The sequence below is a fragment of the Podarcis liolepis genome (assembly GCF_965112155.1).
Source record: "Podarcis liolepis genome assembly, chromosome: 12".
Classification (NCBI taxonomy): Eukaryota; Metazoa; Chordata; class Lepidosauria; order Squamata; family Lacertidae; genus Podarcis; species Podarcis liolepis.
Window position 1 is genome coordinate 55,126,043 of NC_139563.1, and position 12,216 is coordinate 55,138,258.

At 45.4% G+C, this 12,216-nt stretch overlaps 1 protein-coding gene across 2 annotated transcripts in view; it reads right to left on the reverse strand.

The window, feature by feature from the left end:
- Positions 1-12,216, reverse strand: part of VPS41 (VPS41 subunit of HOPS complex) — a 118,970-nt gene that overhangs the window by 13,586 nt on the left and 93,168 nt on the right. The window contains exons 19-25 of one of the 2 annotated variants that reach the window (XM_083468780.1): positions 10,556-10,700; positions 9,187-9,228; positions 9,014-9,064; positions 6,754-6,891; positions 4,650-4,708; positions 3,043-3,179; positions 1,572-1,708 (exon numbers count right to left, since the gene is read on the reverse strand). In XM_083468780.1, the coding sequence (XP_083324906.1) occupies positions 1,572-1,708; positions 3,043-3,179; positions 4,650-4,708; positions 6,754-6,891; positions 9,014-9,064; positions 9,187-9,228; positions 10,556-10,700 (709 nt within the window). Of the gene's footprint in view, positions 1-1,571; positions 1,709-3,042; positions 3,184-4,649; positions 4,709-6,753; positions 6,892-9,013; positions 9,065-9,186; positions 9,229-10,555; positions 10,701-12,216 lie in introns of both variants that reach the window. The other variant, XM_083468779.1, reaches the window with a different exon arrangement.

Sequence of the window (12,216 nt, forward strand, 5' to 3'; positions counted from 1 at the left end):
TTAAGAACTTTGCTTCAGGATGAGAACAGAAATCGTGTGGCGGCAGCGGGAGGCCCCATTAGCTAAAGTGGTACCTCAGGTTAAGAACAGTTTCAGGTTAAGAATGGACCTCCGGAATGAATTAAGTACTTAACCCGAGGTACCACTGTACACAAACTGGGAGCCCTAACTAGCCTTGGCTCCTCGCTGCACAAAACCTCCCAGGTTCAATCCCTGGTGTCGCCAGTTAAAAGGAATCAGGGGCAGCCAGAGATTCTGGGAAGTTGCTGGCAGTCGGTGTAGAAAACGCTGGGCTAGATGGACCTGGTAAAAGGAAGCTTCCTGGACATGTGGCAATGTATTTGCTGCTGCTTAATGCAAGTAACAGCCCCTAAAGAGTGTGGAAGAAACCTGGCATGTGAGCATACATCAGGGGTACCACAGGTGTATTGTAAGGGGAGACCTGTGTGAGTTTCAGCTGCTCTCTCCCACTCACCTCAGAAATCCTCAGAAGGCCTGCTACCTTCCATCACAAGGGAATATAAAGAATGACTGGAGGGGGGGTGAGTGTCCTGAAAAAACCCAGTGCCATGCTCCTTTGAACATAGGTGCAAGTCTTTTTGAATGCGACTGTGTTGCTCAAAGCCACTTTGAGAGACTTGTGGATTTACAGAGCAGGATGAGCATTCTAAATAAAACAGACCATTTTCAGGAGGATTGTGGCGAGGAAGGAAATTCCCCAGTGCCCTGGAATTAAAGATTAAGAAGCAAGGGGAGGGGGGCAGCGCTGAGATCCATTGATGCCCCACCCAAGCATGGACATAATCCACTTGTGCTGCCATCAACTACAAAACAGCAGCTGCACAGACTTGGTCCCCATCCTGCTGTCAAGTGGTTGAGAAGAGATGGGGATATCCTTCAGTAGTGGGGCTGACCACTGACTTAAGTGGGGAAAGTAGCTCTGCCTTGAATTCACAAAGTCGCTACCTCAGCCACAGTACCGGACCTCTAAACTGGGAGGCCACAGAAAGTTTTTGTGAGGTTGTGTTATGAGAATGGTTACGTCACAAAAGTAACATCATCAGCATCCAGTATACCTGAAGGAGCGTCTCCACCTCCATTGTTCTGCCCGGACGCTGAGGTCCAGCGCTGAGGGCATTCTGGTGGTTCCCTCATTGCAGAAGCAAAGCTACAGGGAACCAGGCAGAGGGCCTTCTCAGTAGTGGCACCCGCCCTGTGGAACGCCCTCCCAGCAGATGTCAAAGCGATAAACAACTACCTAACATTTAGAAGACATCTGAAGGGAAGTTTTTAATGTGTGACATTTTAATGTATTTTTCATCTTTGTTGGAAGCCGCCCAGAGTGGCTGGGGAAACCCAGCCAGATGGGCGGGGTATATAAAAAAAATATTATTATTATTATTATTATTTTAAAATGGTAGTAACTGTTCAGCATTATTGCACAAGAAGCCTTCATAGCATGATTATTCTTTTACCAGTATTCTGTTCCTTTAAAATTACTGATCTCCCTCTATTATTCATGCTTGGTGGTGGAATGAGAAGAATGGACACTGAAAAGCAGTAACAGTTACCTGTAAATTATAATCCTGAAGAATTTTTACCAGTGAATCTCTCAGGTTTGGAATCTCCATGCCTTCCTTAATGCGGTGGATCAGGAGGATGGGGTCAACGTGGGTCCCAATGTTATTTAACAAGCCGGTAATAAAAGCTGTAGAAACACAAGGGGGGGGGGCGTAATCTGAAACCTAAGCATAATGTTGAACTGCTTTTTTGAGACAGGCCTAGTCTCTTAACTGCATGTACTGCTCTCTAAAAAAAGAAAAGAAAAAGAAAACAGTATGCTGGCACATCTAAAGTGGGAGAGATCTCACTAGCAAGAGGCCTAGTTTTCAAATTTACATTTTATAAAGCTACGCATAGAAATAAAGGTTGCATACCATATAAACAAGCTGCAATAAACTTGAGATATTCTACTGAACTATTCCGTGGGTCTACAAACATCAGTAACAGGGCCTCATTTTACTTGTGTATTATCTTTGTGGCCGACAATGATGTTGACAACCTTCCTGCCTCCTCTTTCCATCAGACCTTTCCATGCTACATCTCTAAATTCACACAGGGCTCTGGATTCCACACACCACCTGATCTTCACACTTTCCAGCACTGCCATTGCCTCTTTCCTTGTGATGTCCCCCCCCCCCGTCTCCCTTTTTATAAGTATCCACTTTCTTCTACATCATCTTTGATTCCTCCAGATCACTATTTCTCAGTCCACGGCTCCTCTGCTTCCACCTTCAGCGATCCCATCACTTAGCTTTCCTACCTCATCCACTTTTTCATAAAACACCTCTTTCTTCTCAGCTTCCATCTGCCTTCACACAGGTCCTTCTGTTCCTACACGCTGTGGGGTGAATTCACTGCCTCGCCCCCCCAGCCGCAATGACCTTTCATGTTCCTCACAGTAGCTGGACTGTTTGTGAACACTCTTGCTGATTACAATGCCATTCCATCACAGCAGCTCAGCCAAGGCATCACACCTGCGGACAGGTGCCCATGGCTGGCCTATTATCTATCTTTTTTGCCTTTTCATTTAAAACAATACTTATTTTAAGAAAGATAAAGATGTGTAATAATCACATAAAGTACAACTTTTGAAGGCCTTTGCAGTGAAGATGCAGAGATAGAAAAACATGCTAGCATTTCATCCAATTTGTCGGCCAACAGCACATGTGCCAGCAGCTGTGGAATAATGTAATTACTTATGTTTATCAGTGCCAGATGCTGCAGGATGCCAGGACATTTCCTCCCTCAGCACGTTGTAATACTCCAATTATTACGTTGCAATTTAGACTTCTGCCCCATGCGAGCTGGCATTAATCCCAAATCAATCTGGCTACACTGTTTTTCTTCTGTAGAGGGATGAATTATATTCTTTCACTGCCTCACACTTAATTAAAATATCTCTCTCTCTCTCTCTCTCTCTCTCTCACACACACACACACACACAGAGTAAATTAACTGAGCAAGGACTACTTTGCTTACGTGGTTTGTCAATGGAATACAAGATGAGATCTTCCCACAGTTCTGCATCATCTTGCTCCTTAGCAAATTCAATAGCCTTATCCACATCATATAATTCCTCCATGATCATCTTCAGAGCACTTCGACTATTGCCCATTCTGCCTAAAATGACAAAGGAAACCAGGAATTTGAAAGAACAGCCTACCGCCACCAAGCTAAGCTAGGCCTCAGGGTTTAGGGGAAACAACATCCTCTGTTATATTGTCTAAAACCTTTCCCACTTACGGCTTATATTTTAATAACACAAATGAGTAGATGTCTAAATTAAAGCAATATATTTCAATCCCATTGAAATACATGGGTCCTGTGTATGTCTTAATAGTTGCTTGCTGAACTGAGCTACATCTGTGATTGTGTCCAGAGATGCAGGTTCACCCTACAACTAAAGCCAGACTTTTTTGGGGTGGGGAGAACAGACTAAGGTTGCAATCCTATACAGACGTACTGGGAAATCAGCCCCACTGAAGTCAATGGAACTCGAGAAAACATGCATAGGACTGAGCTGGGAAGCTCAGTATGCGCTAACAAGGTACAGCACAGGCCATTTCAGAATCAGGATGTGCCCCTGCAAGGTTTTAACCTGAACTGCCCTGCAAGACAAAAGGACCCCAGACAGGGTCATGCTCAGCAGCATCTCCTTAACAGCCATGGCCATCATTGAGCAGCAAGCACAGGCACATTGGTGGCTGTGACAATCTGACAAGGAATCATGGAACTGAAGGGTTTGAAAGGATCCCCAAGGGTCATCTCAACTAGGGCCAGGGCCTTTTCAGTACTGGCCCCGACTTGGTGGAACGCTCTGTCACAAGAGACTAGGGCTCTGCGGGACTTGACATCTTTCCGCAGGGCCTGCGAGACAGAGCTGTTCTGCCTGGCCTTCGGCTTGGACTCAGTCTGACCCTTATGTTTCCCTCCCCTTATGGTCTTGATCTATGGGCTACTTTTAAAATGAGGCTGCATTTTAAATTGTATTTTTAACCCGTATTTTAAATTGTTTTCCCCCCTCCCCTATTATGTTTTGATTGTAATTTTACTGGTGTTAGCTGCCCTGAGTCCGGCTCTGGCCAGGGTATAATAATAATAATAATAATAATAATAATAATAATAATAATAATAGTAATCATCATCATCATCATCTAGTCCAACCCCCTGCAATGCAGGAATCTCAACATCCTTCCATGCAGAGATCTGCCACAGTCTTAAGAATCTGCATTTTTCAAAACCAGGACTTTTATGTCTGGGTTGATAGATGGTACCTAGAGCTTACACAGGTATGGGATCATAATATTGGCTTTAATATTTCTGGGTTTGGGGGGGTGTTAAGACACCTTGCCTGGTCATGAGTTTTTGGATCAGCAGGGATACAATGTAAGAACCTGGTCCTGGAAATACTGAGTTGAGGATGTCACCTTTTAATAAAAACAAAACCACCAGGTCATTGCTATTAATCAAAATGCTACAACCATATGTCCGGAGTGCTCTGATGGTGTTTCCTGCTTGGCAGGGGGTTGGACTCGATGGCCCTTGTGGTCTATTCCAACTCTATGATTCTATGATTTTGCAGCTACTTACTCAAAAGATAAACTGTCTCTTCTACAAAGTTCCTTTGCTGACAGATTTCAAGAGCCTGGGATTTCAAAAGGAGAAAATTAATATGACCACAACTTAAGTTATCAACCAGCCTGTCTCTGCCATAAATTAGCAGCACAGCCCCTGTACCCGTTTACTCAGAAATAAGTCGCACCGCGTCCAGTGGAATAACAGCCAAAAATTATCACCAGGGCTCCCGAAGTACTTTTCTATAAAGGCACATAATTCATGTAACAGAAACGGTAAATATTTATAAAAATCTGGACTAAGAATAAAAGAAAAGTAATTACAGCCAACAGCTGCTTGAGTTTCTTAAAGAACAACACTACCAAAGAATGAAACAAACCTATAAGTCACGCATTGTTCCCCAAATAAAGGTTTTCTAAAGTATATTTCATAACTACAGAATCTCCTGATTTTTTTTTAATCAAGCTCCATGTACAGAACCTAATGCTTGCCTTCCTAAATGTGGAAAGGAAATCTGACACCCCACAGTTTAATGCTAGTCTGTGAAGCATAATTGAGCCAGACGTTCTCTATCCCTTGTATGCCTCAAGAGGCTGCTGTGGAAATGGAATAGGATGGCCACCATGTATGAGCTTCTTGGGCAAAGGGGCTGCATGCCTACGTGATTAATTACCGGGGCTATAGCTCAGTGGCAGAGCTTTCGTTCTGCAAGCTGACAGGCCGCAGGTTCAGTCCCTGGTATCTCCAGGTAGGTCTGCGACTGAAGGCCCGCAGAACAGCTGTCATGCATTGTGTTTCTCAAACTTGGGTCACCAGCTGCTTTTGGACTACAGTTCCCATAATCCCTGACCAATGGTCCTGATAGCTAAGGATGATGGGAGTTGTAGTCCAACAGCAGCTGGCGACCCAGGGTTTGAGAAACACCGCATGTAGACAATACTGAACTGGAAAGACCAATGGTCTGACTTGGGGTGAGGCGCCTAGGGGTTGTCCCTACAATAATAAACATGTCCCTTGCCCAGACAGATAAATTCTTGCATTTCCTCAACATTTCATTCCACGCTCACACGACAAACACCTCAGTCATAATTGTAACCAAAACATCTGGTGGAGTGAACAAAAATCAGGGGACGGGAATGAAATATTAAAAACCTCAAATAATATTAAAATTAAGAACAGGATGAAAAACGTGTCTGAGTCATCATGGTATGTACCGTATTTTTCGCCCCATAAGACGCACTTTTTCCCCTCCAAAAATGAAGGGGAAATCGGGGTGTGTCTTATGGGGCGAATGCCTGCAAGCCTCGCGCGCCCGGCAGGAGGTCCCACCGGGTGCGCGAGGCTTGGGGCGGCAGCGGACTGCTTGCTGGCATGCAGAAGCTTGGGGCGCGCTGACCTCAGCACGCCCCAAGCTTCTAGGTGCGCGCAAGCAGTCCGCTGCCGCCCCAAGACTCGCGCACCCGGTGGGACCTCCTGCCGGGTGCGGGAGGCTTGGGGCGGCAGCGGACTGCTTGCCGGCATGCAGAAGCTTGGGGCGCGCTGACCTCAGCACGCCCCAAGCTTCTGGATTAGCGCAGGGGTCCGCTAGCCCTGGGAGAGGCGCCCGGCTCTCCCACGCTAGCGGAGACCTTGCCGGCACGCAGAAGCTTGGGGCGCGCTGAGCTCCGCACGCCCCAAGCTCCTGGTGTAGCGCAGCGCACCTGGGGGGGAAATAAATTTTTTTCCCTTTATTTCCCCCCCTAAAATCTAGGTGCGTCTTATGGGCCGGTGCGTCTTATGGGGTGAAAAATACGGTACTTAAAGTCAAGATCTAAACCAATGTGGTTTTCATGCTTTCCAGCAGATGGCAGCATAACACACAGAGTAGCCACAATAAGTCGGGTCACAATTGCAAACTGAAAAGCCACAGTTGGTAACAGTTTTGTTGAGATCAACTAAAATGTGACAAAGACATGGGTGGGTGGGATGGGGGAACCTTGCAACTGGAAAAAGAAGGAGGAAAAGAAAAAGAGAAAAAGAACTCCCCCAAACCCACTGCTAAATAACCAACAGCTTTAATATTTATCAAAGATAATAGAGAGGGGGAAAAGATACATTTAAATGATTTTTCCTCACCTTTTCTAAAGGGCAATGAGTGCTGTCTCTGAGAAACGGAAGTAAATTTGGCCGGTCATATTCAGCATACAGACTGATCTGTTTCTCATGATACTTTTGTCCTTTGTGATGGTCTCTCTTGAACAGCTTGTGCAGGTACTACAAAATCAACCCAAAGAACGAAAAAACAGAAACATCCATGATAAATAATAATAATAATAATAATAATAATAATAATAATAATAATAATAATAATAATAATTTATTATTTATACCCCGCCCATCTGGCTGGGCCTCCCCAGCCACTCTGGGAGGCTTCCATCGAAACCAGGAATACAGTAAAATATCACACGTTAAAAACTTCCCTGAACAGGGCTGCCTTAAGATGTCTCCTGAATGTCAGGTAGTTGTTTATCGCTTTGACATCTGCTGGAAGGGCGTTCCACAGGGCGGGCGCCACTACCGAGAAGGCCCTCTGCCTGGTTCCCTGTAGCCTCACTTCTCGCAATGAGGGAACCGCCAGAAGGCCCTCGGCGCTGGACCTCAGCGTCCGGGCAGAATGATGGGGGTGGAGACGCTCCTTCAGGTATACTGGACCGAGGCCGTTTAGGGCTTTAAAGGTCAGCACCAACACTTTGAATTGTGCTCGGAAACGTACTGGGAGCCAATGTAGGTCTTTCAAGACCGGTGTTATGTGGTCTCGGCGGCCGCCCCCAGTCACCAGTCTAGCTGCCGCATTCTGGATATATATATGGCCACAGGACCAAACAGGGGCTCCAGACTAATCTTAACACCTGACCCAAGACCTGCAGCTCCAGAAGTGCAATTCCCCAAGGAAACGGGGTAAAATACTACTGCGTCCAGGTGTTACAGACCCCTCTAGCATTGCTGACCGATACCAACATGGGGAATGAAGTGATGGAATGAGGGGAGATTGCAGCAAATCATCCATAGTGAGAAAGAGCTGCTTAACTTTCCCCAGCCCTAGTAATTCTTTTCACAAATAGCCTCACTCTAGGCTTGTTCCTCTGAAACCAGGAGCAGATCTAGCTGCAAAAGCAGCTTGCACGCTGGACTCAAGAGGTTGCTTGCCTCCAACTCCCATCAGCCCCCAGCCAGCACAGCCAAAGGCCAGAGGAGATGGGAGCGGTTGGCATTTGAAAGAGAGAATCAGTGGAGGATAGTTAAACACGCCTCTCACCCTCCACTCCTGGTCCAGGAAAGGATCCGTACCCTGGAACCATGCAAAGCTCATCTTGTCTGCCCCCTGGTCCTAAGCCACAAAAGACAGCTTGAAGTGGTAGGTCTTGTAATACTCTTGAAGGGCGCTCAGGCTAGGATGTGGCTGACTATATCCAGAGACTGGGAAGGAGCAGCCTCCGAAAATATTTCACTTTGCAACAGTGATGCCTTAACATCTGTTGCTGATGCCCAGGCCTGTCCTTGGTATATCTCGGGGGCTATAACACACACAGGGAAGGAGGGAGGCTTTTTGCTAGGCTAGTCCTGAAGTGTTTTGGATTCATACAGTGATAAATCTTACTTCTCTTGGGAGCATAGACAGCTGTTTTACTACAGAGCAGGGTGGTCCAACACGCAGCCGAGGAGCCGCATTCGGCCCTCAAGGCCTTTTTTTTTGGCTGCCCTCAGCAACATTTGACCCCCAGGCCCCCCCCCAGCTCTTGCACTGCTTTCCCAAAGCCAGGTAAGAGAGGTGCTGGGATTTGGGAAGTAGGAGAGAGGCTCTGATAGGGTCCTAGAGTCCTTCAACCTCCAAAGCCTAGTTAGCACTTTCCCAGCTTTGAGAAGAGGGTGGAAGGGCTCTAGGACCCTGCCAGAGCCTCACACCTCCTTCCCAAAGCCCAGCGCCTCACTTATCCTGTTTTGGGAAGGCAGCATGAGTCAAATGACCTTGTGCTTCCCCACCTTCCTGACAAGGGTGTCCTGTGGGTTCCGCATTGAAGTACTCTCGCAGCCCACTTGGTATGAAAAGTTGGGCTGCCCTGCTATAGAGGGCCTAGCGAGCACAGATTTTGTGGGCAAACCATTTATTTTACTCAGTGTGGTTCCTTACTGACGTGACTAATGAAATGTCTCCCCACAACCAGCGTCTTTTGAGTGTCAGTTATGAAAGTATTCTCCCCCACGCCAATTGCAACACCACTGTTGGAAGTTGGAGACCTGTTCAGTTGCCATTGAGGATATTTATCAGTTCATGCCTCTGATTGCACCAGGAACACACCTGTTGAAATCTGCATGGAAACCTTAAACCACCACTTACCACATGCTGCAATTCAGGCCTGTTTTTTAATTCTTCCACCACTTTATCAATCTAAAAAGAAAAAGAGATAAGATACGAAAAGATAAGAAAAGTTGGCTTCTGGGCCAAATCTCTTGCTCACAGAGAGGGATAGGAAGTAGCCAGCCAAAACATAACGAAATGGTTGTACTCACAGAGATCTTGTCTTCATTATCCAAAAGCATGTCAACTGCTTTCTAAAACAAACAAAATGCCCATGGCAGATAAGAGATATGTAAAATCACAATTTAACACAGTTATATGTACATACAGATTTTGAACGAACTTCCTCTGTCTTATGAAAAAGAAAAAAGTGCTATGCAGTTTATAGTGTGTGTTGGGAAGGAGACTGCAGGACTGTTGGTAGAAGAACAAGATGCTTGCTGGTTGTATTACAATAAGGCTACAAGCCCCGGCGTATGTGGGGCTTCCACAGCCAGCGAAGACAGATGGTGCTTGATGAGAAAGCAAAATGCTTTCCGGAATTTGGCTGGCAGTGGAAGAGTGTCACATGTGCTGGATCTATATAGGCATACAGAACACGTATTAAAGGTGAAAGCCATAACAATGCAAATTCTCTGCGTAAACTCCTATTAAACTAAACGCAATATTTAGTGGCTTTCATCCCAAGGCCTCCTCAAGGCTATGTCCACCCTTAGGAAGGGGGGCGGAAGATCTGCACAACTCATTATTGCAGTGCTCTTTTCACTGCAGTTAGAAGTGAATGGCTCAACCGGGAAACAGTGATGGGAGTTGTAGTCTACAGCATCTAGATACTGCCAGAGTTGGTCCTATTTTAAATGCTTACATCTGCCTTAAGACTTGAGAAACAGCTGCTGTCACATAAATGAAAGCAGGTTCCAATGCTCAATGCCTCTGACGCTCCCTGTCCAAAGCTTTTCCAACACTTGAGAGTTTTGGGTCAACTGATCGAAAGCAAAGAGGATTTTTTCCAGGCACACAACTTTATTTTTTGAACACAGGTTAAAGAATGGAGAGCTTTCACAAGTAGATTAGCCAACGGAAAATTGGGGAAATGGCAAGAATATCTACACTGCATGTGTGATGTGTGCTAAATTAAAACTGTTTCTTCAAACAATTAGCACTTTGGTTCATTAAGTGACATATTTTGGGGAAAAGGTTATAGGGATCTTCAAAAAGGACCTATTTCAAATTTCACAATGTCTGGATTCCTGCTGTTTATATTTGGCTCTTCCACCTAGATTTATGGATGCAAATAACACAAAATATGATTTCCCCAAGGTTACATGACTATTTTCTTTTCCTTAATGTCAAACAATAAAGGTTTCCCCCCCCCAAAAGCATTAGGGTAAAAAACAAACTCAATGTAAAAAGTTTTTTGTGAAAATATAACCAATTCAGCCATTTGGTGTCGACATTCTCACACATCAGTTTATCCAAAATATGAAGTTCACTTGGTTAAATAATATTTTTTCCTATCTGCTAAAATTCTTACAGCCAAGAGTATATAAAAAAACCCCCACCACTTTAAAGCCATCATACCTCTGAATCAAACTCCATTAGCAGAACAATTTTGTCCCTGATGGAGCTGAAAAGATTGTGTTTGTGGATCAGCTGGAAAACATCTTTATGTCTCAGTGTGAGATAAATTTCAAGGGCCTTTCCGTAGCGCTGGTCATAGGTGTACCTGAAAAAGAGGATCATACGTTATGAATAGACCTAGATGTGGGCCTTTTGAAAAAGTCACCCACCAGCACAGAAATCACAGTTTTGCTAAAAGCTTGACACAAATTGCTTAAACATTGGGCCATCATTTAGAATAATGGAAAATACTTTTCTTCCTTATATATATGTATTAGAAAAGTAATTGGATGCAATCGGTTCTTCATTGTTCTTGTGTACTGGACACCAATGACCCATAACCCAGGGCCCATCTTCTCATTAAGAAACATTTCAGAGGTTGCCACAAGCTTCACACAAACGGTGAAGAATTGCACTTCAACACAGGGATATTTGTAGGGGTGTATTTCCTTTCACCTAGACATCCTTAGGCTTTCTTTTGGGTAGGGGAGCGGTGGGAACACGATGACCTGGTTCATACGTCACAGTAAACCAAACTATGGCTTCCTGGAACCATGCAAATAAATCTGGGCTGCAGCTCATGCTCAGCAAGGAGAAAACTTAGCTACAAGACTGGGTTGGGATGAAATGCAGAGTCAAACCTTGGGCTTAGCTCAGTACAGTACAGGAGTGAAAAAGGCTGGCCAAGAGCAAAATGGCAGCAAGCTTCTCTCTGAGAGCCCAAATGTTCATGTGGTCCCAGTAAGCCACAGTTTGGCTTACCAAAATGTGTGAGCCAGGCCAACACGAGGGGCGACTGTCAAGTGACTGCGCTTGGCCTGAGGACCGGCAGAGATACTCAGAAAGGGGAGAGAACGAAACCACGCTTCCATGTGTAAAAACAAAATAAAGTAAGAGGGTTCTCCCACTGCTTCCATTGCTCAGTGTCCGGCTCCATTGAAAATAGGCGAAGATGCAAAAGGCTGAGGATGCGATCTCAGAGAGAGTGGTGCTTAGGTTGTGAAGAAGGTTGGCAAGGAAGGAGGGATGGATGAGGCAGGTTCTGCCAATGACAAGGTGCTCAGCAAAGAGCTGGCATGAATGTTAGGGCTTCATGGGTTCTGGTATGAGCTGATTGGCATGATACATGCCAGTGTTCATGCCCATGGGGTGCCCCATATGGCAGCACCTACCCTCGTTTGCAAGGGGTGCAGAACACCAGCGACACAAGGAAGGAAGGTGCAGAAGGTTCTGGTTTCTGGGTGCCCCAGTCTGAGACTCAGTCCCTCCCATACCTTGCAAAATACCCCTTAAGTAATACACACCAAGGCTAATTTCAATTTTAAAAATGGCTTCCTTATGACACATTCTATTCTGCTTTCCCTAGTGCAACAGATCACACACACACACAGAAAGAGAGAGAGAGAGAGAGAGAGAGAGAGAGAGAGAGAGAGAGAGAAGGGGATGCAAACCTGCCCAGCTACTGTGAAATAAGGGGTGGGAGAAGAACAAACTAATTCTCTGTAGAGATAAAGGTGTTAAACCCTGGCGATCCAAGGAAGGGAACTGTAGTTAAACATGCTCAGTTCTTTAAAGAACAGAAACAGTGAAACAATCTCTCAGGGCAGCCATTCAAACTCATT